A 24,979-nucleotide genomic window follows, 5' to 3' on the forward strand; every position below is an offset into this window, starting at 1 on the left:
CCAAGGATATATATTATGTTTACCAAGACCGAAATCATCGATTTTGTGATGAGCTAAACTGACTTGTTCCATAAGATTGGTTTTTGGTAATATATTATAGTGTTTAAGTGGTATTCTAATTAGACAAATGCTCTACTCGTTACAACTAAATGCTAGCTGATGAGTGAAAACACGACGAACTTGACGGATTTGATCTAACTGCTACGAGGTTTCAACCCTATATATGGATGACAATGATCGTGACCATTTAAAAATTGTGAATCCGTGGAGGTCATACAAAACTTCAGGCTTTTAATATTTGGGTTTTGTTTTCTACCACAATATCCCCCTACCAAACACCAATTTCTCTATTTAACTTCTTCCTTTTGTTTTTGTTAAATCTATTTATAGCTCTTACATCGTTCACGTAAAATCTCTTGCTATCATAAAAAAAAAATGCCCGGTAAAACATGTGAGAAAAAAAGGGTTAATTAAAGAGTGAAGAGAATAGCTCACACAAATTATATCATCGAATTACTTTTTAAGTCATTTGGAAAAAACTAAATCTAATTGTAGAACAGTGGTTTTGATCATGGAACTATACTTAATTGTAGACAATTTAGTTAAATAAAAATTCATTATTACTATAAGATTTTGTGAGATTTGTTAATTTTGGTTTAAATTGTACAATTTAAAACGTTATGAGGAATATGTAGATGTTTTTATAAGTTAATGGACCCAGAGATAAATTAAATAATAAAGTCGTAACGACGTTATTGTGACGGTGGCGTTTAGTCGGCTGCTTTGTGAAGGAAGACTCAAAGGAGTGTTAACGGCGTCTGATCTACTCGTAAGCTTCTTCGTTCGTTCAGGAATTGTGAGTGTCTCTGTTTCTTGCTCCTTTTGATTTTGATTAGGCTCCTGGGTTTTAATCGGATCCAGATTCAAATTTTTGTTGGGAATTCGTTGTTTGAACCTAATTGCCTCTCTTCATTAGGTTGGGCGCTTACTGAATCTTAGGGTTCAAGGTTTCTGATTGATATTTGAGTAACCTTTTGAATTTGCTTATTTGGGATTCTTTGATCGACAGATGGAAACTCTGACGTTCAAGGGTTCAGTTCCAGAAGCTATATTTGAATCCAAAGGCCAGAAGAAGCTTTTTGTTGTTTACATCTCTGGTAAATTTCGAATTTTTTGCTTTGATTTAGTTTTGAGTTCGAATATGAGTTAGGATCATCAAAGAATCTGACTTCAAATAAAAAAAAAGTCTCAACATTGAAGAGATTCATTATCATATAGTGAGCTTAATTAATTCTCGAAATTTTGTATCTTTAATAGTAAAATTGATCTGTTTGTTAAATTCTAGGAGAGGATGAAGAGTCGGATAAGTTGAACAGATTGACTTGGACTGATGCATCGGTATGTTTCTTTTGTTTGTACTTTACGCATTCTCTTCCTCTATGATTTGTATTCTCAGTTTTGTTGAAATTGCAAACAAGGCTATTGTTCATTCATTAACATTGTCCTCCTATGTTTCCTAGTAAAGGTGGCAGAGTCCCTGTCCAAGTATTGTATTTTATTGCATATCCAAGCTGGAAGTGTTGACGCCACTAACTTCTCCGCAATTTGTATCCTTTCTTTTTATGAGACAAGTTCAAAAAGCTGTTTCTCTGGACTGTATACTAAAACGCTGTGTGTCAACGGACCATATGTAGAATCTGCCTTGTTGATTTTGCTATACCATCTGGAAGAAGTAATGATTTCTAGGAGTGTGACCCTCTGTCTGTGGTAGAGTACAAAATAGTTTAGGAAGAAGGGACCCTAATTCGTTTGGAATCTTGTGGTGAAATCAGCTCTCATCATTTTTCTCTGCTGTGCATAAATGTATCTCTCTAGATGATATATACATCTAGGACACTAGGGCTACACACTAAGCAATTTAGTTTATATTGATTTCATTGAGGCAACAGTTTGAAGAGAATAGGAATCCTTACGTCAATTTCTACTTTCTAGACCCATATTCTTCTGTTCCTTGTATAGCGGCTATTGGATTCAGTGGTACACAAGTTTGGAAAAATGGTAAGAGCGTATGTAAATTTCTAATTTACACATTACATAGTCAAGCAAACATGCTCATGTTGCGGTTTCGTCCTTTCTATTTTTCAGAAGGATTTATCGCTGGTGAAGCCCTTGCATCCAGTTTAGAGAAGGCATGGTTAGGACTTCATATCCAGGTACGTTATTGCTACTTCCTCTCACTTGTGGTATTGTGTGTTCTTCTCATATGATTGGTTCTTATGTTTGCTCACATTAGCCTTGCACATTTCTCATATTCAGGAAACAACTGCAAGTATCCTTTCAGCAGCAATGGCCTCACAGAACTCAGGGCAACCTGCCTCCAGTACTTCTAATGCTGTCTTGCCTTCTGAAGGTGGTCCTTTAGATGCAGCAGTTGCATGTCCATCAACGGCCTCTAGTGTTCAACCCTCAGAGACAAAGTCAACGGTGACATCTGCGTCAACAAAAGAAAACAAAGATAGCACAGCTGCAGTTAAGGTTGTCCCTGGAGCTTAAACCATTTCCACATTACTTTAGTTTGATGTTGTACTTACATGGTGCAGCCTTGTTTTAAAACAGGGGAAAGAATCTGCAGAACCCAGTAATTTGTGTGATACTACCAATAATCAGCCAGCATCTTCTCTTGATGGAACTAAGACTAATGTCGAACATGGAGCGACAGAGGCCCCTGTGCATGTTCAGGAAGAAAAGGAGCTAATTCGTTCTGCATCCCCAAGATCAAATGATAATACATCCAGCGTTCCATCTTCTACCGATAGAAAAAGGAAACAGGAAACCGTGATGAACAAAGCTGATAGTAGTTCAGGTGCTAATGAAAGGGACATAGATTTAGTAAAATCTGTGTGTACAGAAGAGAGTGTCAAGCCAAAGGATGAAGGATTGGATGGAAAGGTTTTGAGAAAATCATCTGATGTTCATTTAAACATTCGATTGCCTGATGGTGCCAGCCTTCAAGAAAAGTTCTCTGTGACAAGTATACTGAGAATAGTCAAGGACTACGTGAGCAGTAACCAAACAGCCGGACTGGGTGCGTACGATCTTGCAGTTCCGTACCCCCGTAAGGTGTATAGTGACCAAGGTATGTAAAATCTCCAATGCATCCAATAGATTGAGAATTTTTGTGATTACCTTAAAACCAGCTTCGTGATGGAAGATGATGCTTTCTGCTATTTGTTTTTTTTTCTGCTCAGGTTGCGTTAGTGTAGATATGTAACTCCATTACTCTTAATCTCTGCAGATCTGGATAAGTCCCTATCCGAGCTGGGTTTGTTCGATAGACAAGCACTTGTAGTGGTTCCGCGTAAAAGTGCAACTGTTAATCAAAGAGGATCATCGTACTCTGAGTCTAACAACAACACAGACCCTAACAGTGGCGGTTACTTTGCTTATGTTAGAAGAGTACTGTCTTTTGCAAACCCATTTTCATATTTTGGCGGCGGTACTGCCAGTCCCAGCGTATCAAGCTCTGGTCCAGAACGTCAAACAAGTATGTGGGAGTATGGTGAGTTTATAAAAAATCCTTTATAATGCAAGACGTCATGTAATTGCTAATGTGATTTCTATTATTCTAGGACCAAATACGGAGCTGAGAAACAATATGGGGCAAGTGGGATCCTCTTTTCAAGATCCATCAGAAGGTAGGAGCAACGTTAGGAACAGGAGACCAACCACCACTTCGAGGATTGGAAGTAACATCCATACGCTGAATCACAATGAAGATGACGCTTCGTTTGGTGATGGAAATGCCTTCTGGAACGGAAACTCCACACAGTACGGTGGTGGAAGCGGCGGAGACAATAATGATAGGCGATGAAATGAGAGAACGTGAAATCTGTCTCAATCTATAGATACATAAACAGCTCTGACTTAATATTTCCGGTTTACTCTTTTGCACATTTTATATGTTCCGATAAGAGACCCAGCTACAAATAGTTTCCTGATGTTTCGGTTTTGTCAGTACATCCTACACAAAAGAAAGAAGCAGTTTCTCTATTCTTACTATTCAGCTCATCTCTTTATGAGCTGCTCCCTATCTTACTACATCTATCATTTAAGTCTAGTACAAAGTGATGTCTAGTACTAGTAGTTGTGAACACCAACAACTCTTCACAACTTTGCTTAGCTTGCTGAATGCATTTGCCCTCGGAAACCGAACCTATGGGTTTTGGTTTCTCGAAGAAGGAGAATACATAGCATTCTGGTTTCAAACCTACATATAAGCAAAAATAAGGTTACGAGTTTTTTCAAAAGAACAAAGAAGGAAATTTAGGTTTTGGTTTGGTTTCCTTTTTCTTTCGATGGGTTTGATTTGTATACAATTGGGCTCTCCCACAAAACTACAACGGTTACTTTTAACCTGTTACGGTTTACAAAGTCATTAATTCATTTGATCACAAAAAATTTAATATCAAAAAGGGTGAGCTAGAGAGAGCGTCTGTATTACTCTATATATATATGGATGATGAATGTGGCGATTTAGTAGTAGAGATTAGTCACGGCGAGAATTGTAGTTTCATTAGGAAAAGACTAGACATGATTGGTCATGATCGTGGTCTTCTTCGTTGGTTTGACTCACGTACATGAGCACTGACAGACAATACTTGGAGATCTTATAAATTTATTTTCTTGTAAATAGTTTAAAACGTAACCCGCGCACGAAGATAATATATCCTTAGCCGCTGCGTTGCTCTTCTGTCTTCTCTCGAAGAAAATCATTTCCCCACGTCTGTCTCTGTCCAAAACAGAACAATAAACAAATCCTAGGAACATATATATACGCAATATATTACGTAGAGAGAGAGAGAGAGACTTTGAAGATAATTCTTCTTTTTGTGTTTTGTCATCAGATATAATAAATTGACCAAATATGGGATGTATGTTCTATTCTTGATCACAACGCCTCTCTGTCGCTTCTTTTTGACGTTTTCTTTCTTTTCTTAGCTGTTTCTTTTCCTTTCTTTTTTATCTTTCGTCTCTTTTTTTTTCACGTAGTTATTTGGGATTCCAATTTCTTCTTCATTCTTCTTAAACTTCTCCACGAGCGCAACCCTCCTTTCGTCTCTGCCTCTTGTTTGTCTACCAAAACTTTTCTTTTCGATTCGTCTCTCTCTGGTTTATTTCTCGTTGATCGTTTGTTTCTTCATTGCATCTTGATTTCTGATGGATCGTGATTTTCATCGTCGTGGTCAAGTGGTAAGCATTATACGCAATTTGATTATTATTAATACATATGTCACCTTATTTTTAGGTTAATCAAGATCAATGCGCATCAAAAATCCACATGTTTTTACAGAATTGTGTTTCTACAAATGTATTATTAACACAAACGTAATTTGCCTTTATTTTTCTGCAACAATTTCAGACATATGTTTTTATTAGGAAGGCAGAGAGAGTCCTCTGTTTTCATGCAACATCGTTAGATCAGCTCATCGATGTATTTTGATGAACTTTTCAGGCAAATGATCGTACACAAAGCAACTTTGTTCGATTGGATAAACCGAGAGCTGTAGACGATCTTGATATAGGCAAGAGAGGGAAGATGCGTAGGTGGTTGTGCTGTTCTTGTCGTGTTCAAGAATCTCACCCTTCATCAGAACATAACCGTTTAAGAACCCCTCCTACTCTCCACCAGGATTACGGTATTGCTCTTTTGTTCAACTAACTTGTGATTCAAGAAACTCATCAAATTAGATTCTTGTCCCTCTTTTAGATACATTCCCTTGAAGCTTTTGGTCCATGTATATGTTGCGTATCTTTTGCTTGTCCAGAGGTTAAGTAGCTTTTGGTGATTTGTTCCTTCCTTTGTTTGTTGGCAAGCTTTGTATTAAAAAAGATGTTTTTGATGTTATGTCTCTAAATATTTCTTACTTTAGTAATAAATGAGTATCATAGTGATCATCGCTGCTCATGTTCTTAGTCCAAATTTAAGAAAATGTGTAGTATATAAACTTGATTTCAATATTCTTTGCTTGTGTAGGACGTAACAACAAGAAAACACCGGCTCCTGTGAAGCCTCCTGTCTTGAAAGAGCCTCCTCCAATCGATGTGCCCGCGATGTCATTGGCTGAGCTAAAAGAAAAGACTGAGAATTTCGGATCAAAGGCATTGATTGGTGAAGGATCCTATGGAAGAGTGTACTACGCGAGTTCGAATGATGGGAATGCCATGGCGGTGAAAAAGCTTGATAATGCATCTGAACCCGAAACAAATGTCGAGTTCTTGACTCAGGTCTCCAAGGTTTCGAGGCTGAAGAATGACAACTTTGTTCAGCTTCTTGGCTATTGTGTCGAAGGAAACCTTCGTGTCCTTGCGTATGAGTTTGCCACAATGGGATCCTTGCACGACATCTTACATGGTATGAAAGCTTTCTTCTTAAACATCAATTATAACCTGGATGGACACTGATCATATCTGGAGATAAACTTCTTGTTACACAGGGAGAAAGGGAGTGCAAGGAGCACAACCTGGTCCAACACTTGAGTGGATGCAACGAGTCCGAGTTGCAGTTGATGCAGCTAAAGGATTAGAATACTTACACGAGAAAGTTCAACCTGCCGTTATACACAGAGACATTCGATCTAGCAATGTGCTTCTTTTCGAAGATTTCAAAGCCAAGATTGCTGATTTTAATCTTTCTAATCAAGCTCCTGATATGGCTGCTCGTCTTCATTCCACTAGAGTGTTGGGAACATTTGGTTATCATGCACCAGAGTAATATGCTTCAACATCCAAGACTCGAAACTTCTTGATGATTCTTAACAACTGAAAGAATGTAAATTTACACATTTTTGGGTTTGCAGATACGCTATGACAGGACAATTGACACAGAAGAGTGATGTTTACAGTTTTGGGGTTGTGCTTTTGGAGCTTCTTACCGGGAGAAAGCCGGTTGATCATACAATGCCTCGTGGTCAACAAAGTCTTGTCACTTGGGTAATTAACTTACTGATCTGACTGAACCTTTGCTTCTGAGATTACTGACTTGTTGGTTTATTTACAACTTTCTCTGCAAATAAACTGTTCAGGCTACTCCAAGGCTAAGTGAAGACAAAGTGAAGCAATGTGTTGATCCAAAACTCAAAGGAGAGTATCCTCCTAAAGCAGTTGCAAAGGTTTAAAAAATAGAAACTTCCTAACCATTTATATAAATCCAGTGAACACTACTTAAAGCTAAAATGTGTGTTTTGATGGTAAACGCAGCTTGCGGCGGTTGCAGCGTTGTGTGTGCAATACGAAGCAGAGTTTAGGCCAAACATGAGCATTGTAGTAAAAGCTCTTCAACCGCTCTTGAGGTCTTCAGTAACAGCTGCTGCTCCTCCAACACAAGCTTGATTCTTCTTTGTGGTTCTTTGCATATTGATTAACTCATGGTTTCAAGGTTTTTTCTTTACTTTATTCTTTCTATTTACAACTGGAATGCAAATGGGTTATTACGGAGAGATGGTGAGTAGGAATTGGAATTCGAGTCCATGTTTGTGTTAAGTGTTAACTGTTCTTTTATGGGTTGATTCTCTCTATGAAGTCTACTAAATTTTGTTTGTTCTTTTTAATATATGAGCTCATACTTTATCCTTCTTAGGCAAATAGCGCTTCAATATACATCAATTTATATAACAACCTATGTTTTCACTTATGATATTATAGTGTTAAGGAGTCACTCAGACACTAGACTAAGAATATTTTGTGAACTATTCAATTACTTAAAAAATATTTTTGTTAAGTTTAGTATGACAGAGAGTTTTAAATGCTTGTCTGTCACTAGAAGTTGAAAAATTGGCGTCAAATCAATGATTGTCTATTACCAGTGCACCAAACCCAGAGCCTCAGCTGCACTTCTTTGACTGTCTTCACTGCAACACATTCCAACAAACGTTTTCAGTAGAGACTGTCGCTCTTCAAGCTTCATGAGTTTCTCTAAGCCTCTTGCAACCATTTCCATTTCAGCCTGAGGGTCAAAAAACAATAAATGCAGTTTTGTGAAAACATAAGAAGAGAGTGAATGATGAATAAATCTTTGAACTTGCAAAGAAACAAAAAGCACATACAGAGTACTCGTTGGGTGGAAATATGCGATGAATGAGGCATATTTTTGATAGTTCAGCCACCGATTCAGAATGTTTACCTTGTATCTCCAAAGCCTGCAGTAAAATGAGATTTTCTGAGAATGATGCATTCGTTTATCTCAGATTCATGTCAAGATTTGGAGAAAAAAAAATAAGCAATACTGCTATCTACACTAGAAAAAGGATAGAAAGTGACCCAAGCTTGTAGAAACCACGAACGTGTGCGTGCAGCAACGGCTGCAGAAACCATTCTAGCAGCATCTATCTTTGCAAGTCCAATGTTTTCAGAGAGCCCAGCAATGAACTCTCGAGCATCTTCACTACAAATCTCAACAGAAGAAGACTCCCAAGGAGCTCTACAGAGAGTTACCAAACAAGTTCAGAACCATAACAAGGGACAAACGAGTAAAATCTACTTAATAAAGTAATAGGTCAACAAAAACAAACCTGCTGCAAGCATTCAGGACAAAATCAATAGATGTTCGGTAAAAGGAATCTCGGGTATTTGTTGGCTCAAACGAGATTTGTACTCCAGAAATTCTACATACTCTACGCAGCTGAGTATAATTTCATAGCAACGACAAAGAGAGTAGTCCAGTTAATTCGAATCCATTCAAGATAGTCACACAATCAACTGGAAAGAAGAAAGAAAACAAAATACTAACTTGAATGATATCATTATCTGTGATGTCCCTACCGCTGGTTCTGTTATCCTCGATTCCTGGAAGCCAAACAAGTAAGTTACATTCGTGTGATGAAACCATGAACGTATTAGTAATACCAATACCAAGTTGTAAAAATGAAATCTTTCAGCTTTTAGACTCTCTAACATGTAACCAAGCAAACGAAACGTCTATAAGCTAAAAGCTTGGAAGAGCAACATAAAGCAAACAAAAATGAGGACTTTAGCATGGAGTTTAGAAGCAGACCTCGAACGATTCTGTTGGCTTCTCTTTGATACTCTTCTTTGTCCACCACATCCAAGTTATGGCTACTAGGCAATGAAGCAGGCCACCATTTCGGCAAATTATTCTGAGACTTAAGCTGGTGATTTCTTCTAAGTATAGAGTTACTTGGAGAAACTTGATGATCAGAAGCTATTGAGCTATTCGAAGCTCTTGAAGATGAACGAATGCTATCAACAGAGACAACCACTTCCTTCCCACCAAGACTCCTATCTCTCCTAACAACTAATTTGGGGTTACTTTGGAAATTACCCTTTAAGACTGATCCTAATTTCAAAAGAACCCTAATTGCAATACCGAACACGAGTCCAAGCACAACCACACCGCCGACGAACTGCATAGTTGATTTCTTGCAGGAAACGACGACTCTCCGGTTATCGTCGAGCGCGATTAGTGTTTGCAAGTCGGAGAACGCGTCTTTGCTTGAATCGAGTAACAATTGGAATCTGGAATTAGCTAGTTTTGAAATCCGGTGAACGTCTAGGGTTAAACTGAGGCTTTGGTCTTCGTTTCCGGCGGGAGACGAGGTGGTGAGTGTGAGAAGATTGCCGTCGCTGTGGTCGTAAGATGAGCCATAGGATTTACGGTTCCGGCGAGGACGAGAACGACGGCGTTTTGGAGTGGAGAAGGATAAAAGAGGAGACTTGTAGGTTTGGGATTTGGTGCCGCAGAGTCGTGGGAGAGAAGAAGCAGAAGAAGAAGAAGAAGAAGAAGAAGAAGAAGAAGAACACGAAGTCATGTTCATTGTTGTTGTGTGATGATGTTCGCTTGTGGACTGTGAGAGAATAGAGTTAGTTGAAGAGCTCCGGTTATTCCCGGTTCGGACTAATCTCTTTATGTTACTCAGAGTCTTTTAAACTTTTTTTTTAAGTGATTTATATTTATAGAGAGCAAAAAAGCATAGATTTTTAAAAATACATATAACGATGTTTGTATTGTTCTATCTGAAGAAAGAATACAGATGTTGCTTAACGAACTTAACTAACTCTTTGGAGGTGAATTGCAGCACGGCGAAAGGACTCAACCTCACGGAAGTAGTTTATTGCGCTGAATCCGGCTACTAGTAGTATACCAACGAAATCCCCTGATCTCTTAAATAATCTTGGCCAAAAGAATTCTTCGTAACAAAAATCCTGCAACAAGTAAAAAATGCATTTTGAGTCTAAACATACATGGTAGGTTCCTGAATGTCTAATCTTAGATTTGATAGTATGATGAGGTTGTACTTCTTACGCGGAGATTTACGCGGAGATGTTTTTATCTGGGAAGAAGTGGCTCTCGGTCTTCTGATTCAACTCGGTGACTAGCCTGCATTAACAGAGAAGAAAGACGACAAAACACATGATTGATTAGCTTATTTCATAAAATTAATTACAAGAACTAAATTTCACTTGAAGATGGGTTGGGAATGTGTGTGTGTTCTTCACCTCTTCATTTGCTCCCGCTGCCATGTTGATGAATGATGACTCTTTATCCCTGAAGGAAATAACAGAAGAAGAAAATAAGTTAGATGGTGCAAATCCAGGCATATGAATCTCACACACTTTTTTCAGAAAAAAAAAGAACAATGTACAAGAGCAAATATTGCATCTAACAATGACAAGGTTTTATAGAAAATATAATGATCAATGAAAACACTCACCCATGGCCATCCTTTTCCTTAACTAATTCTAGGTTTCCGGTTTGTTGCTCATCTTTAGCTTTTGAAAGGGGTGAAAAGAACTGTATAAAATATGAGGCAGAACAACATTAGAGATGAAAAGGAGGCAGCCTCTTAGAGGCTCCTTTAAGTATTGTTAATTGATACACCTATGAACAGTTGGATTACCTGATGCATTGAAATGAAAACTATAGAAATCCCCAGAAGGAAATTCATGGTTAACACATGTCCGAAGAGTGCTGCTGATGCTATCCCAGTAAATATTGTGGCAACCGTGGATGAATATTTCTTCAAGATTGTATCTGAGAAGATACAGAGATGACGACAACTTAATATCCATGAAAACAATATTACTGAGAGGTTTTTATTTTCCAAACATATATAGCAAATTTCGAATTTTTCAAATATTGAACTTCCATATTCAGATCTAATCCTAAATTAATTGAATGTAACTACTAACTGTTGTTACTTTTACCTGCATATTTGAAGAAAAAGGAGGATAGAATCCCTTGTGCTGCGTTGTTTACTATCAGAAACATAGTAGCTCGAGAATGTCCTTGTAGGATGTCAAAACTGCCAGGACCTGTCGACACCATGGCAACATCGTTAGCACTGCATCTAACAGGATTTAAGAAGCTTTTATGGCATTCAATTTGCTTTGAATATATATCATGTTCTTCTCGGCCGTATTAAAAACACCCATACCTTTATATATAACAGTTCCTAGTATTCCCAGGAAGTTGAATATCGCACCATAACCATAGAGAAATATGTTCTGCACCAGGGAAATTAAAGTTTTACATTCAGAACAGAAACATTCAGAACGCAGGAGATGATCAACATCTTATAAATTGACTAGAGTAAAGAACAGGACTAATTCAACAACATCGCTAAGAGAGCTGACTAGACCAAAGAACAGAGAAAGTTCAACAACACAAGCCAAAAGTTCTGATCTAGACGGTAACTGACCACAGCGTTAGTTAACACAACCAACTCGACCAGAGAACTGAAAAGAGAGTTCAACAACCCAGGCCAAGAGTTCTGTTTTTATCATAGAAACTGCTACTGGGATCGATGGTCTTGCATTTTCCAGTGATATGGCTCACAAATTTAACAATTCAAAGGAATTAACACCATTAACTAACAGTTACAAGCAACAGCTACAATGAGGCTTTTAATGTCACTACAAGCCTTTCATTTTTCTGATGCTATAAGGAATAAAAAAATGTGTATCAAGATTAGCTAACCTGAAGATAAATGCTTGTGTCGTACTGGCTCTTTAGAGCATACTCGTTGTAGACGGATGCCAAAGATGGGATAGTAACCTGCATGATGAAGTGCTGAATAAGCGTCTAGCACGAATTACAACTTTGTTTTGATGCAGCAACAACAAGTTAGCAAGTGCATTACTTACAAAAGACTATGTGCACGAAATCACTTCCATACTAACTTCCAAGGGAAGGATATATAAGAGCCAAGAAATGTAACTTACAAAGATAAAGGTGCATATGTATGCACCCGTAGCAATTGGAACAGCCACAGTAGTAGCACCTTCAGGAAGAGAACGCAGCTGATTTACACTAATCCCTATCAGCAAGAGCGCAAGTGCTTCCCACTACAACGAAAAAAAATAAGAAAGTAAATCCCATTGAGTTGGAGGCAAGGAAGGTCAAATAGAATATGTCTAATACTAAGAAAATTACACAAACAGTAACCAAGAATAATTGAACCTGACCTGTATGATGGAAAACCGTCGCTTCATTATCATCTTCAGTAGTACAGCAATTACCAGAACCTTTAGATTGCTGAGCATCTTCACAGTAGCAGGATTGAAATATAGCTGGCACAGCAGAAAAGTGAATCGTTGTGTGAAACTAAATAATAGAAAGAAAGATAGCCAAATATTAGCCAAGAAGGCTAGATATATACAACAGCAGAGCATAATGGAACTATCTTATAAGCAATTTTTCGGTGCAACTTTCACAGCAAGCTCAAACATTATTCACCAAAAGGCAGGATGTCATATTGCAGAATGCTAAGCTGAACTTGGGAAGATCGCGATAAGGAAAAACAGAGGGGGGAGATAACATCTACTTAGGAATGATAGTATAATAATATTCTTAGGGACAAGTAGTATCTACAAGGAGAGATGTTAAGTAACAAAATCAAGGATCAACAAATTTGATCAAATTGAGTATATTCTCGAGGAGCAATAAACCAAAGATTCTAACAGAAACCTCATCTGAACTATGTTACACAACCATATTAGGCTTCCTGACATTCCAAAACCATTGCTAAGTTCTTATAGTGTCAAAATATCAAATGATATATTGTCTTCAGAAAGCTAAATCCCTTTTTACAATAAAACTCAAAGCAACTAAGAAATTGAATTTTCGCAGCTTAATTACCAAAGGATGCACAAAATGAAAATTAAGAAGCACATGTACCTGCATTGTGAACTTAAGGTAGTTATTAATGGCATACAGCCCTGCTGGAACAGCGAGAAGCACATTGTTCCGAGCTGCCTGCGAAATAAAGGATCGAGTTACTACAACTTGCACTATAACTAGTATAAAAATAATTTTTCAAGAGTTATTTAGAGTTTAATAGCAGGAACTAATGTAGGAAAAATTATAGTATTAGATGGATGATGGATCTAGTGGTAACATAACACATACATTTCAAAAATCATGCTTTGAAAACCATATGTATAACATATACCACTTTCATTAGACATTATGAATTTAAGAAACTAGATCTTAATATGAGACTGTCACAATCGTGGTACTTCCAAATAGCTTAATTGCCAAGATGATGTACCTGGACAAACGTAGAAAGAGATAGTAGAGGCTTCTCTCCAACTTTTTGGTGCCTGGCCTAAAATATTACCATACAAAAATTGAGTATTAAAAGGGCGGCCAATTTTTGACGGAAAACCAAGAAGCTGTCTATTAGCACAAAAATGAATGGGAGCCCATCTCATTCCATTACTACTTAATCAACCTCAGCACGCCCATCATAATGAAACGGAATATGACTTTACCCCTCTTCAACAACCTTAGCAATTGGTTTCATATTCTAGTGCAGAACAAACATCTACCAAGTAGGTTTAAATGCAAGAAAGAAACTAAAACGGCCCACAAACAAAACTGGTATTTGGCAAGAACTGAAGTCAATTCAGAAACGTACCTGGAATAATAGCATGACAATGGCAAAAATAACTTTTGCGATTTCTGTCAAGAAGTTGACGCTAATCGGACTAAAGTTGAACTTTCCATCCACTTTACACATATACACTAAGACAGGCTGCAAGGACATAAGGAAAAAAAAAAAAGGTAAACTTTTAAGAAAGCATGACAACAACAACCTACTGCAACAACAAGTAATCACAGATGCATCGTAATAGTAATAATGAAATCGCTAATGTTTAAGACAAGTCGTTGGAAGACAATAATATTACCTGTAGACCAACTAGCATGCAGTCACCGACTACCAAAAGGACATTGAGGGCTTTTTGTTTAGAAGAGACTCTAATCTTGTGTTTATCATAAGCCCTTGATATAGCTCTGCTACTGGGAGAAGCCAACCTTGAACGACATACGCTGCACTCAGCCATCCCGTTCTGTGTAGGCCTTTCCCAAACCTAACGAATTCTAGACTGAGCTAAAACCTGCATAACAGACAAAACAAAACAAAAAACAGAAGCAATCAATAAAAAAAGGAAACACCTTTGAAACAAAATCTATCATCATCAACTTAACTGAGATCAGATCTCTATAGCCATAAAACCCACAATTCAATAAGTGAAAAGTAGATCTTAAAACCACAGAACATAAAAATAAACAAAGAATGTAAACTAAGAGCTGAATCAAGCATTGTAAAAACCAAAACTTTTATTTGCTACGGGAAAAAAATAATAAATAAGGAACCAGATCGATGAGACAAACCTCAATCAAACTATAAGATGAGACCAACAACGCATTCCAAAAGCAAAACCTCTTCCCGCTTAAGATCCAGACGATTACTCTCTGTCTAACCTCAACCCCTGCTCGTCTATGTGAGATCTAAATTACATAAATTTAACAGGATCCCAGAACTCTCCTCGAGCTGAATATGAAAAAGAGAGAGAAAGAGAGAGATGAGGAAGAAGAAGATTGATGAAATATGAATGCGTCGGTCGATTGAAGTGCGCTCGCTCTTGTTCTCTCTCACGCACGCACGACCCTTCCCTTCCCCTTTGTAATGTGTTTTTTTTTTTTTTTTTTTGCTTTGATTTCACAACACCGTTTTATTTTGCGTTTCTCTTTTTGTATGGAAATAAATAAACAAAACATAAAACATCCCATAAATAAATAAAAATATATATAACAAAAATAAATAATATGTGTGTCTCAATCTAGCACTGACACATGCGGATTGTGACAGACCAATAAGATTTTAGTATTGAGTGGTAATGAAGCCTTCGGTGAGGCTGACGTGTACTGCGGGTGATTGGAGAGGGGAATTTGTATTTGTATTTGTATTTGTATACAAGTTTTCGCTTTTGTTTGGTCGAATGTTTCTTTCGCTTTGGACTTGTGTTTTGTTTCTGTCTCTACTAGTAGTATGCAACTTCGTTTACTTCTTGTTTTTTTTTTATATACTCACTTTAACGTACACACACGAACTTGATTTTAGTTGTTGTTGTAGGAAATATCTAATTATAGGATGTCCTAATTAATTGAGGACTTGCAGATTGATTAGGCATTCGTTTTTCTTATTAGAATACGAATATGGAGTACTTAACTAGCATTCTATTTCAAGCTAAATTTTGTAGAATCTAATGAGATTGGTCTGAATTTGAATACTTGGACCATGAACTAACTAATTCACATGACCCTTGAAATGTACGTGTTGACATATTCTGCGGCATGATCCAGTATATTTCTCTCCTTAAAACAAGATACATACCACACACAATATGCATGCACTTCCGTGTAGACTTGTAGTTGCTCACAAGTTACAAACATTATAAGAACAAATACACGAAGAACTCTTCACACTTTATAGATGATCCGTATAATGTTGTAAATTGATGTTTTCTTTTTTTTTTGTTATTGTAAAGGAAGATTCACCACTAGTCAACTAATGTTCCAATCAGTTTTTCAATTCTGTCACAAATTTATTTTTTGGTTAATCACAATATCCTTTAGTCACAAATATATAACCAAAGCAAAACGTATTTAGAATGGAATTCTGTATCCGAATGCTGGACTGTATCCCATTGGGAACACCACTTGCAACACAGCTTGACTACTATGTTTTCCAATATATTTAATTTGTTAGTTCTTTTTTTTAAAGATATTACACTACTATGTTTTTAAACTAAAAGTTTTGTTTAAATTGATTTTTATTTTATTTTATAGTTAATAATATTATATAAAATTATAGTGTTATTTTTCATAATTCGTATGAGGCTCTGGATTTCATTGGTCCGGCTCCGGGTAACAGTTAGTGTCGGTGCGACTGCTATCTGGGGTGTTTCATCACTATCCAAAGCCATCTCTGCTTCTTCTTTCTTCAAGATTGTAACTTTTAAAGTACCGACTTCACTGAACCTATTCTTGACACATATCCACAAGGCAGTGACATTTGCATTTACTAAAGTGGCAGCTCCATCAAAAGTAATGGCCCCTGGTTTTGCTAGTTCTGGAGCCAAATCAACATTCCCATATAAGTCAATGACATATGTAAATGCATGTTAAAAACCTTAAAACCATAAATAAAAAGTAATAATGTTGTTATTTAAGTCATATGATAACACTAAATTCGTATATGATAATTTGTAACACAATAGTAATTACTTTAGTGTTATCATATGACTTAAATATCATATGACTTAACACTAAATTCCATTGCTCATACACTAAAACCTCTATAAATTAATACTCTATAAATTAATAAACACTATAAATTAATAAATTTTGCTAGTTCCAAGTCGGGACAGTGTAAAAAATAACAAAATTTGATTAGATAATAAGATAATAATTTTTTTGAAATCTCCATGTAAAATATGGTCCCAATAATATCATAAAGTAATAATCATGTAAATTTACATATATATATACTGATATAGTCAGTCCCGTCTCAAATAAATATTAGACCCTAGATGAACTGAATTTTTTGGACCCTTGACACAAGATATAATTTTTTTTTTGTTTGTTTGGTCCCCTTTATTCAAGGGTTTTTTTCCAAATTTTGGTATGGTCCCTCGGCTTTTGCCCCTCTCGCCGCCCCCATGAGCCGGAACTGGATATAGTAAAATATGTTTCTCTTAAACGTCATATCTATAAAACAATTATTATGTTGTATCTTCAAATTATAATGATATAAAATATTCTATAACATTTCATAAAACAGCTATTTTTTTTTAAAGTTTTCAATTTTTAAATATGCACCATTTACATTTTGATAGTTTGATAGACTATTAAAATACGATAATTGATATTCTTATTCATAAATTTGAATATTTATGTCATGTGTATAAGTGAATTTGTCTATAATATTTGTAATTCATTGTCAATAATATTTTTTTAATTATTTCAAATTCAATTCCAATACCATAAAATTTACAACATCCAAAATTCTAATCTTATTTTGCAAAAATTGTTTCAATTCATAATTTTTAAAAAATTAAACAATTAAAAATACCTATAAATTAATATCACTATAAATTAATAAAATATTTTGGTCCCAACATTATTAATTTATAGAGGTTTTACTGTATTAACATTGCTTAACCATAGTATAAGATCGTCAAATAACCGTATCTAGTTATAATTATTTTAATCAAAACCGTATAGAACCGGTGGTTAATAAATAGTAACTATGGTCATGTCTAATGTTAGTTTTGGGTGATTTCTTGGAACCAAACCAAACAGTAAAATTATTCGATCTTTCATGAAAAATTATGTAACCGCCAGGTTTTCAAAAAGTTCATCTATCTCTCTCTCTCTCTCTCTCTCTCTCTCTCTGGGTTCCGAATTGCTCAGATGAAATTCTCGAATCGCAAAGTTTGCCCCAAACCTAGTTGAAGATCTAGACCCGCGTTTGATCGATTAGGTTTTTGCTTCAACACCGGCTACGCATTCCCACGATTTGTGACTCACACCGCCTTTGATCGATTGCATTTGCTAGTTATGGAGCCAAATCAACATTCCCATATGCATCCTGTCTGAGGTTCGGAGAGCATCCACGGTTCTCCCTGCTTTTAAATATGCATCTATCATTGTTGTGTATATCGAAACATCAGGGTGCGCCAATCTGTCTAAACACAATTCTTCGAAGAATTGCTCTGCCTCCAACAACATGCCACACTCGTAAAACCTAGTAATGATATTTCTATAACAACTAACTAGTGTGTATTTTAGCTTTGATGTTTTCACCTTGTTGAAAGTCTGGATTGCCTCGTCAAACAGACCCATCTTGAAGCACTCGTTGACCATGATATTTAGCTTATCTTGATTAACGTCTCGTAGTTCCTCGTTGTGCAAAACCTGGCCAAAAAAGGACCAAGCTTCGGTTTTTCTGTCATATTTGAGAAGAAGGTCCAAGAGTGTATTGACAGTAGTGGCTTCCCTGACTTTTACCAACTTTTTTACAATATTGTTACACTTGATAGCTTCCTCCTCATTGCCTTACTCAAACCAATACTCCATGAATGTGCAAGTCACATTCATAATATCGCTGAATCCCTTAGGGTAAGCGTGATTTAAACCCTTGAGCGCCTCCAATTCCTCATAGGCCTTTTTGACATCTCCTCGACGCAATAGCCCGAGAATCAGGCACTTGGACACATTAGAGTTCAAAGTAAAGAAGAAGCATCTCAGCTTTAATAGGCTAACGGCTTCCTCTAGCCTCCCAGCATTCGCTTTATCATCCGAGAGCTTCATAAATTGTGTTGGAGTACTAAACTAGCATTAGTCCATTTTAGGTTAAATTTTGTATAATCTAAACGATTGGTCTGAATATGAAAACTTGGACCATGAACTAATTCATATGACCCTTGACATATGTGACATATTGATATTATTCTACGGCATGATCTATATTTTCTCTCCTTAAAACAACAAGAGATACACACACAATATGCATGCACTTTCGTGTAGACAGACTTGTAGTTGCTCACAAACATTATAAGAACAAATACACGAAGATAGATGATCCGTATAATGTTGTAAATTGAAGTTTTCGAAATCGAACCAAAACCAAATTTAGTATATGAATACCAAATAATACATACAGATTTTAACACACATGAGTTTATGGATCCACGAAGAATAATTACGTTGATTATCTGTATATAATAATAACCTTTGCTAGTTTTATCCAAAAAGAAAACTGAACGAAACAAAATTAAAAAATCGTCAAAACCGACTAAATTAAGAAAATCAAAATAACCAATTCGAACCAAACCGAAATTTATTAACCGGAATCACAATTTAGTATTACGAAAAAAGAGCTAACCTGTGTGGTCTGGTCTCTGTGTGCAAGTGAATTTGTGATTCACAGAGTCTGAGTTTGTTGGGTTCGAATTTGATACTACCGAACCCTAATCTCAAAAATCCCAGATACTTCTTCGTCATCATCCGCGACAAGAATCAGTCTCCTCCTCCGTCTGCTTTGATTCTCCACGGTTGGTTTCTCTCTCTCTCCATCGGTCTTTGTTGATTTCATCTTGAGTGCTGTTTCGATCATCAATCAGTCTTACGAGATCGCGCCTGCATGATTCAGTAGACCAAATTACTTAATCTATGCGCAGCTCGATTGAATTCGATAGACGACTAAGGGTTTTCTCGGATTCGTTTGGTTTGCCGTGGAGGGCTCGGTTCAGAATTCGTTTTACTAGGTTTAAAAGTCTCTGTCTTTGGAGTCCAATTCGATAATGGTCGCATTTTTTTTTGTGAATAGTCTGCAAAACATATGGCCCTTTTCGATTTTTGAGAGCACTAGTGACCTTAAGGAATCAAAGGAGATTGTTCAGAGGCTTTCATTGCCTGAGAGTACAAAGAACTTTGTGTTTGCTGTTAGAGTCCCTGAGCATGATTCCACTATTTACATACTTTCTTCTCAGAATTTATCAGAGAGATCCGCTAGTGATGCCGAGTTTCTTATACGAGAAATCCGTCCTGGTGCTGTGGTGGCTCAAGTGGACAAAACAGCTTTTGCGGAAGCTCAAGTTGAGGAGACTGTGTTATTAGGAGATGGATCAAGTGATTCAGTTCCCACATCAGCTTTTAAAGTTCTTATTCAGTGTTTTGTAGACAAGGTTAACAAAGAAAAGTATGAAAGCGTTGCAGGGATCTTGGTTTTGAGGGAGATTTTTGGGACAAGTTTTAATGGTCATTTGTTGGCTGCAAAGAGAGTTGCTGGGGAGGTTGGTTCATCTTTTATGGTTCTGGAATCTCCTTTTGTCAAACTCGCTGCCGGGGAAGCTTCCTCTGGAGAAACTGAGACCGGAGGAGGCAAGATGCAGAGTTTAGCTAATAGTCTCATACCACAACATTTTGGCTCTGCTGTATTTTCAAGCTCTCGAAGGTTTTCTATAGGGAATGAGGTACAAGCACAGATGCTAAAGTTGGTATCTTTACAGCTCAATAAAGAACTTAGCCCATCAAGATGTGTTGCAAGTGGAGTTGTTACTAATGAGATACAGTCCTATAGTCATGAGGTTCCACCATTTGCTCAATCTTTTTACCCCTTGCTTGTTGACCTTCATGATATATTCAGCGATCTACCATCTATTGGGAAAGCTCTAACAAATGCCAGAAAGATGTTGTCTGATGTAAATAGAGGTGAATCTATGAATACAGAGGTTATCTCTGAAGTTTACCTTTTCCAGATTGCAGTTGAAGGTCTAAGAATTGCTTTGAACAATGCTGGGCGACTACCAGTCAAGAACATGAGAAGTTCAAGCCGAGCCGAAGTTCAGTTTTCACAGCTCTCTTCTGAAGACAAATCTTACGCACTTATGGCAGATCTTCTTCGTAGCCAGGCTAAAAAGTTTAAGAACATAGTAGCAGTAGTAGATGCAAGTAGCCTTGCAGGTCTTAGGAAGCACTGGAAAACTCGTGTTCCGCAAGAAGTCAAAGATATGTCTGAGCATATGGTGCAAGATTTTGATAGCGACGGGAAGACTAATGATTCGAAGTTAAAACGACTGATATCTGATAAACCGGTGGTAGCAGTTGGTGCCGGTGCGACTGCTATCTGGGGTGCTTCATCACTATCCAAGGCCATCTCTGCTTCTCCTTTCTTCAAGATTGTAACTTTTAAAGTACCGGCTTCATTGAACCTATTCTTAACGCACACCCACAAGGCAGTGACATTTGCATTTACTAAAGTGGCAGCTCCATCAAAAGTAATGGCCCCTGGTTTTGCTAGTTCTGGAGCCAAATCAACATCTTTGGTAAAAGCATCTATATCCGCCGAGAAAATCAGAGCAGTAACACATAGCATCATAGCGTCTGTGGAAAAGACAAGCTTATCTGCCATGAGAACTGCATTCTATGAGATTATGCGGAAAAGACGAGCAAAACCCATAGGTACCTTACCATTGGCGACATTTGGAGCCAGCCTTGCAACTTGTGCGGGATTGTTCGCCTATGGAGATGGGATCGAATGTGCAGCTGTGTCTCTTCCTTCAGCTCCTTCGATTGCAAACTTGGGTCGAGGAATTCAAAACTTACATGAGGCATCTCTGGAAGTGAGAATGAGAGAAGGTAACAGGATACAGAATGCAATCGAGTCCCTTAGACAAAGACTGAAAGTCAAGTTTCAATGAAGAAGAGGGAATCTTTTTGATACTTTCACTAAATGTTTCTTTTAAACTTACTGTATATATATTATGCTATTTAAGCAGTACAAGTGTTTTGCATATATTCTATCAGAAATACAAAAATTTAAATTACAAATTAAAGACATGATTGAGAGACAAAAATTTAACTCGTCTTTGATGATCACGAACAAGGAGAAAGAAGGAGACTATTGTTGGTTTTTCAAGTTTCTAATTAATACAAATCGTTTTAAATGTTAAACTAAAGAGTAAAGAGGAAGAGAAACGACTAATGAGTTGGTTAGCAAAATAAGTATATCATTAAGATCTCGAAGTAAATGGAACCAAATAACAATGTTGACATTAGATAGATAACTCCTTGAGAGGCAAGCAAATATAACCAACTACTACTAAAGATGTAAACAAAATATTTAGAATCCAAACATTCCTTTTCAAAACTTTGGATATCCAAGAACCTGGCGTCGAAAACAAACGGCATCTAGACATCCTCATTTCTAAATCCGAGTTTCTCCGAGCAGGAAGTGGATGGCTTGGTTTTAACGGAAGTGGGACCAAATTTTCCATGTAAGGAGACATAACACAAGTGTTTAAGGAGAGACAACCAATAACATCAGTCCTCGGATAATATTTGAACAGCCTATTCTTATTGTCATAGAAGACAGACAAGATTCCCTTGCTTAGAAACTGCCACGGGGGTGAACCACCTTTTCTGCCTTCGCCAGGAAACAACTCTAGTAGGATCCAAACTTATAGAGTAACTCTTACTCCATCTTTCTTTATCTCTATCCATGCCCCATATCTCTAGTATCCATTCAGGCCTAACTCTGGTTATAGCAAGGACTAGACGGTCTTCAAGGTTCACTATCTGAGTGTCCAGCGTGATTGACGTAGCCGGAACCGGAACTTTACGGTACTCTTCCTTGTGAAGATCCAAGGCTAGTACTTTGTAAACCCTCTGAATATGTAACCAGTAGATAGACCCACTGGGATTTCATTTTATTCATTTATTTGATCTCTAATGTCGTTGGTTTGACTTTCAGTTTAGTTTATTCAGTTATGTCGGTTCTGAGTTGCCCCCAGACTTTGAAAAAAAAAAAAAATTACCCCCAGACCTCTCTCTACCAACATAATCAAATACTAGTAGTTAGTTGCGTTTACTATTTCATAAACATAGCTAACCAATTATTAAACACAGCGATGTAGTCAATTGAAATTTGCAAAACAGTAGTTGGGATTCTTCTTCACATTTTTGTTTTGTCATAAACGCATTTTTATTGCTTAATAAACGATAAACATGATAAAGGTCCCATGGCAAGTAAGTAAATGCCTATACATTCTCTCTACTCTAGTGGTAGTGGATGAAAGTATTGTTAATGTAATAAAGGGGTCAATTACAATGTAAATAAATTTTATTTCTGTCAAATATTATTTTTAATTAGAGAACCACACCTCGGTTCTAAATTATTTAACTATAATTTAATTTCTATCTTATCAGAATATGAGCACTAAACCGACGTGTAAGATATGAATACTTCCTTCTTGAATACTTTCGAGTAAAGTATCCAGATTCCAGACCAGCCACAAGTCATATCTCCTTTTTGTTTTGACTTGGAGATATGACTTGTGGCTGGTCTGGAATCTGGATACTTGAACGCACTTCAAACAAACATAGTCATTGCATCCAAGGTTTGGAATTGGACAATGACTAAAAACCCCGCAAAGACAGCATATGGTCTAGAAATGTATAAAAGAATTAGAGACTTGGTATAAAATCAGAAACTAATATAGTTTTTTTTGGTGACAATTCTTGAAAATGACCAAGAGAATAAGAAACATACCTTAAGCGAATCAGACGACGCCGGATTGGTGAGAAGGTCAAAGGACGAAGAAAACACGCCATTAACAGGATCGAAAGCTGACTCAACTTGTTTTTCATCCCTAACCAAATTCAAAGTTCATAATCACTAACAATTAGAACAAAGTAAGAATGGAAAAAATTAGAATTATTAAGAAAAGTAGATACATATACCATTTAAAGAACAAAAGTAAAAAAGTAGCTTGATCCTCAGTAATGGGTAGGCGAGAAGCAATCTTTTCGATTGTGGCATAAACCTCATTGATACCCTTTACTCTCTCAACTCTCTCCATGATTCTTTCCAAAGTTTGTTTAAGTCTTAAACCTTAAAAAAACAGAGTCAATAGTCACACACACACATATATATATATATATATATATATATATATATATATCAACTTTAATTTTACGGAGCATATTAAGAAGCAAGAGGGACTTGTAATATCATTGTAAACAAAACAGCATGCATCAACCCCTAGAACTATCATCTCAATCCAATTTACCAAAGATTTGAACCCAAAAAAATAACTGAATTTACCAGTTCAAGGCAATAATCAAACAACCGAAGGAAATAAAACGAAACCAAAAACCCAAGATTGAGGAACGAAAGCAATCTCATGCGGAAAATTGAAGAGGACACACTAGGAAGAAATAAGAAGCATACCAAGAGTAATTAGAAAGAACAAGAACGTCGACTTCAATACGAAAATCACAATGACAAATGACTCGATCTTTATAAGCACCTTCGGAATCCGCGTGACGGTAAAAGTAAGAAGAAATTAACCATATTGTTGAAAACTAATGATGGGGATGTGTAACAAAAAAAAAAGAGGCGAAGCAACAAACAAACTCATCTTTATTTCTAGAAGAGGATACTCTTACATTGATGGTTGGATAACTTCTGATTTTCAAAATTACTCTGATAAGTAAAAAGGAAAAATGCCAACTGATTACTGACTATTGATAATGCACTTAGTTAGCTGTACCTAACTACAAAGTTTAACCAACGCGTCAAAATAATAACTTACTATTATCGAATCGTATACTCATGGTCTTAGTATGAGTTATTATTTCAATTGCTTTGTTCGATGATTATTAAATTACCACATCATGAGATCTTTATAAAAATTCTAGTATGAAGAAACCATCTTGCTGACAAATAATGATGGGGATGTGTAAAAACAAACTCCTCTTTATTGCTAGAAGAGGATAGTCTTACATTGATGGTTAGATAACTTCTGATTTTCAAAATTACTCTGATAAGTAAAAAGGAAAAATGCCAATGAATTACTTATGACTATTGATGATCCATTTAGCTGTACCTAACTACAAAGAACGCGTCAAAAATATTAGTGTTTCCATACTAGATAAAGTGTTCATGCCATGCTCTGTTTAGTTGCTAAGTTTGCTTTTGCACATTTCTCGTAACGGCATACACTTAGCTAAATTATTATTCATACAAGCAGGTTTTCTTATATTTCAATTTTTCTAATTATGTATAACGTGTAGAGTTGTTTCTCTATGTTCACTGTGTATATCGTGTGA

The 24,979-nt window shown here is 36.6% G+C and overlaps 5 protein-coding genes, 1 long non-coding RNA gene and 1 pseudogene across 15 annotated transcripts; 3 read left to right on the top strand and 4 right to left on the bottom strand.

The window, feature by feature from the left end:
* The first annotated feature begins 406 nt into the window (after positions 1–406).
* On the top strand, positions 407–4,050 carry LOC104782835 (plant UBX domain-containing protein 11). Of its 7 annotated transcripts, none has more exons than XM_010507878.3 (10): positions 407–856; positions 1,070–1,157; positions 1,346–1,398; positions 1,526–1,607; positions 1,993–2,058; positions 2,146–2,213; positions 2,317–2,535; positions 2,617–3,136; positions 3,296–3,559; positions 3,630–4,050. In XM_010507878.3, exons 2-10 carry the CDS (start codon positions 1,070–1,072, stop codon positions 3,869–3,871), a joined length of 1,602 nt encoding a protein of 533 aa, XP_010506180.2. In that variant the 5' UTR covers positions 407–856; the 3' UTR covers positions 3,872–4,050. The 7 variants fall into 7 exon arrangements, with proteins under 7 accessions (XP_010506180.2, XP_010506182.2, XP_087368017.1 ...); XM_010507880.3 differs by having other exon boundaries at positions 630–856; positions 3,296–3,544; XM_087511891.1 differs by having other exon boundaries at positions 766–856; positions 1,521–1,607; positions 3,296–3,544.
* Positions 4,051–4,751: 701 nt separating this feature from the next.
* LOC104782836 (protein CYTOSOLIC ABA RECEPTOR KINASE 6) lies at positions 4,752–7,671 on the top strand. The gene is made up of 7 exons (XM_010507881.3): positions 4,752–5,250; positions 5,513–5,696; positions 6,035–6,412; positions 6,495–6,768; positions 6,858–6,990; positions 7,083–7,169; positions 7,258–7,671. Exons 1-7 carry the CDS (start codon positions 5,218–5,220, stop codon positions 7,387–7,389), a joined length of 1,221 nt encoding a protein of 406 aa, XP_010506183.1. The 5' UTR covers positions 4,752–5,217; the 3' UTR covers positions 7,390–7,671.
* A 65-nt stretch (positions 7,672–7,736) lies between these two features.
* LOC104782837 (uncharacterized) lies at positions 7,737–9,885 on the bottom strand. Its single transcript, XM_010507882.2, has 6 exons — positions 9,050–9,885; positions 8,786–8,841; positions 8,568–8,677; positions 8,317–8,476; positions 8,103–8,195; positions 7,737–8,002 (listed from the first exon to the last, which is right to left on the bottom strand). The coding sequence occupies exons 1-6, from the start codon at positions 9,828–9,830 to the stop codon at positions 7,856–7,858; spliced, it is 1,347 nt and encodes a 448-aa protein (XP_010506184.1). The 5' UTR covers positions 9,831–9,885; the 3' UTR covers positions 7,737–7,855.
* On the bottom strand, positions 9,880–15,350 carry LOC104782839 (CMP-sialic acid transporter 2). 4 transcript variants are annotated; one of them, XM_010507883.3, is made up of 15 exons: positions 14,693–15,350; positions 14,206–14,415; positions 13,935–14,051; positions 13,566–13,622; positions 13,193–13,270; positions 12,481–12,585; positions 12,238–12,360; positions 11,993–12,070; positions 11,451–11,520; positions 11,221–11,328; positions 10,914–11,047; positions 10,728–10,807; positions 10,513–10,561; positions 10,319–10,393; positions 9,880–10,218 (listed from the first exon to the last, which is right to left on the bottom strand). In XM_010507883.3, the coding sequence occupies exons 2-14, from the start codon at positions 14,359–14,361 to the stop codon at positions 10,343–10,345; spliced, it is 1,206 nt and encodes a 401-aa protein (XP_010506185.1). In that variant the 5' UTR covers positions 14,362–14,415; positions 14,693–15,350; the 3' UTR covers positions 9,880–10,218; positions 10,319–10,342. The 4 variants fall into 4 exon arrangements, with proteins under 4 accessions (XP_010506185.1, XP_010506187.1, XP_087368018.1 ...); XM_010507885.3 differs by having other exon boundaries at positions 10,312–10,393; positions 14,693–15,095; XM_087511892.1 differs by having other exon boundaries at positions 13,566–13,617; positions 14,693–15,064.
* A 3,889-nt stretch (positions 15,351–19,239) lies between these two features.
* LOC104782840 (uncharacterized) lies at positions 19,240–21,702 on the top strand. The gene has a single exon (XM_010507889.3). It carries the CDS (start codon positions 19,669–19,671, stop codon positions 21,565–21,567), a length of 1,899 nt encoding a protein of 632 aa, XP_010506191.1. The 5' UTR covers positions 19,240–19,668; the 3' UTR covers positions 21,568–21,702.
* Positions 21,703–21,897: 195 nt separating this feature from the next.
* On the bottom strand, positions 21,898–22,570 carry LOC147946362 (F-box/LRR-repeat protein At2g43260-like; annotated as a pseudogene).
* A 616-nt stretch (positions 22,571–23,186) lies between these two features.
* LOC147946363 (uncharacterized) lies at positions 23,187–24,230 on the bottom strand. Its single transcript, XR_015597331.1, has 4 exons — positions 24,099–24,230; positions 23,609–23,759; positions 23,418–23,517; positions 23,187–23,313 (listed from the first exon to the last, which is right to left on the bottom strand). It is a non-coding gene; the product is annotated as an uncharacterized LOC147946363 (long non-coding RNA).
* Between the last annotated feature and the right edge of the window lie 749 nt (positions 24,231–24,979).

Source organism: Camelina sativa, chromosome 4, assembly GCF_030686135.1.
Source record: "Camelina sativa cultivar CO46 ecotype springtype chromosome 4, ASM3068613v1".
Lineage (NCBI taxonomy): Eukaryota > Viridiplantae > Streptophyta > Magnoliopsida > Brassicales > Brassicaceae > Camelina > Camelina sativa.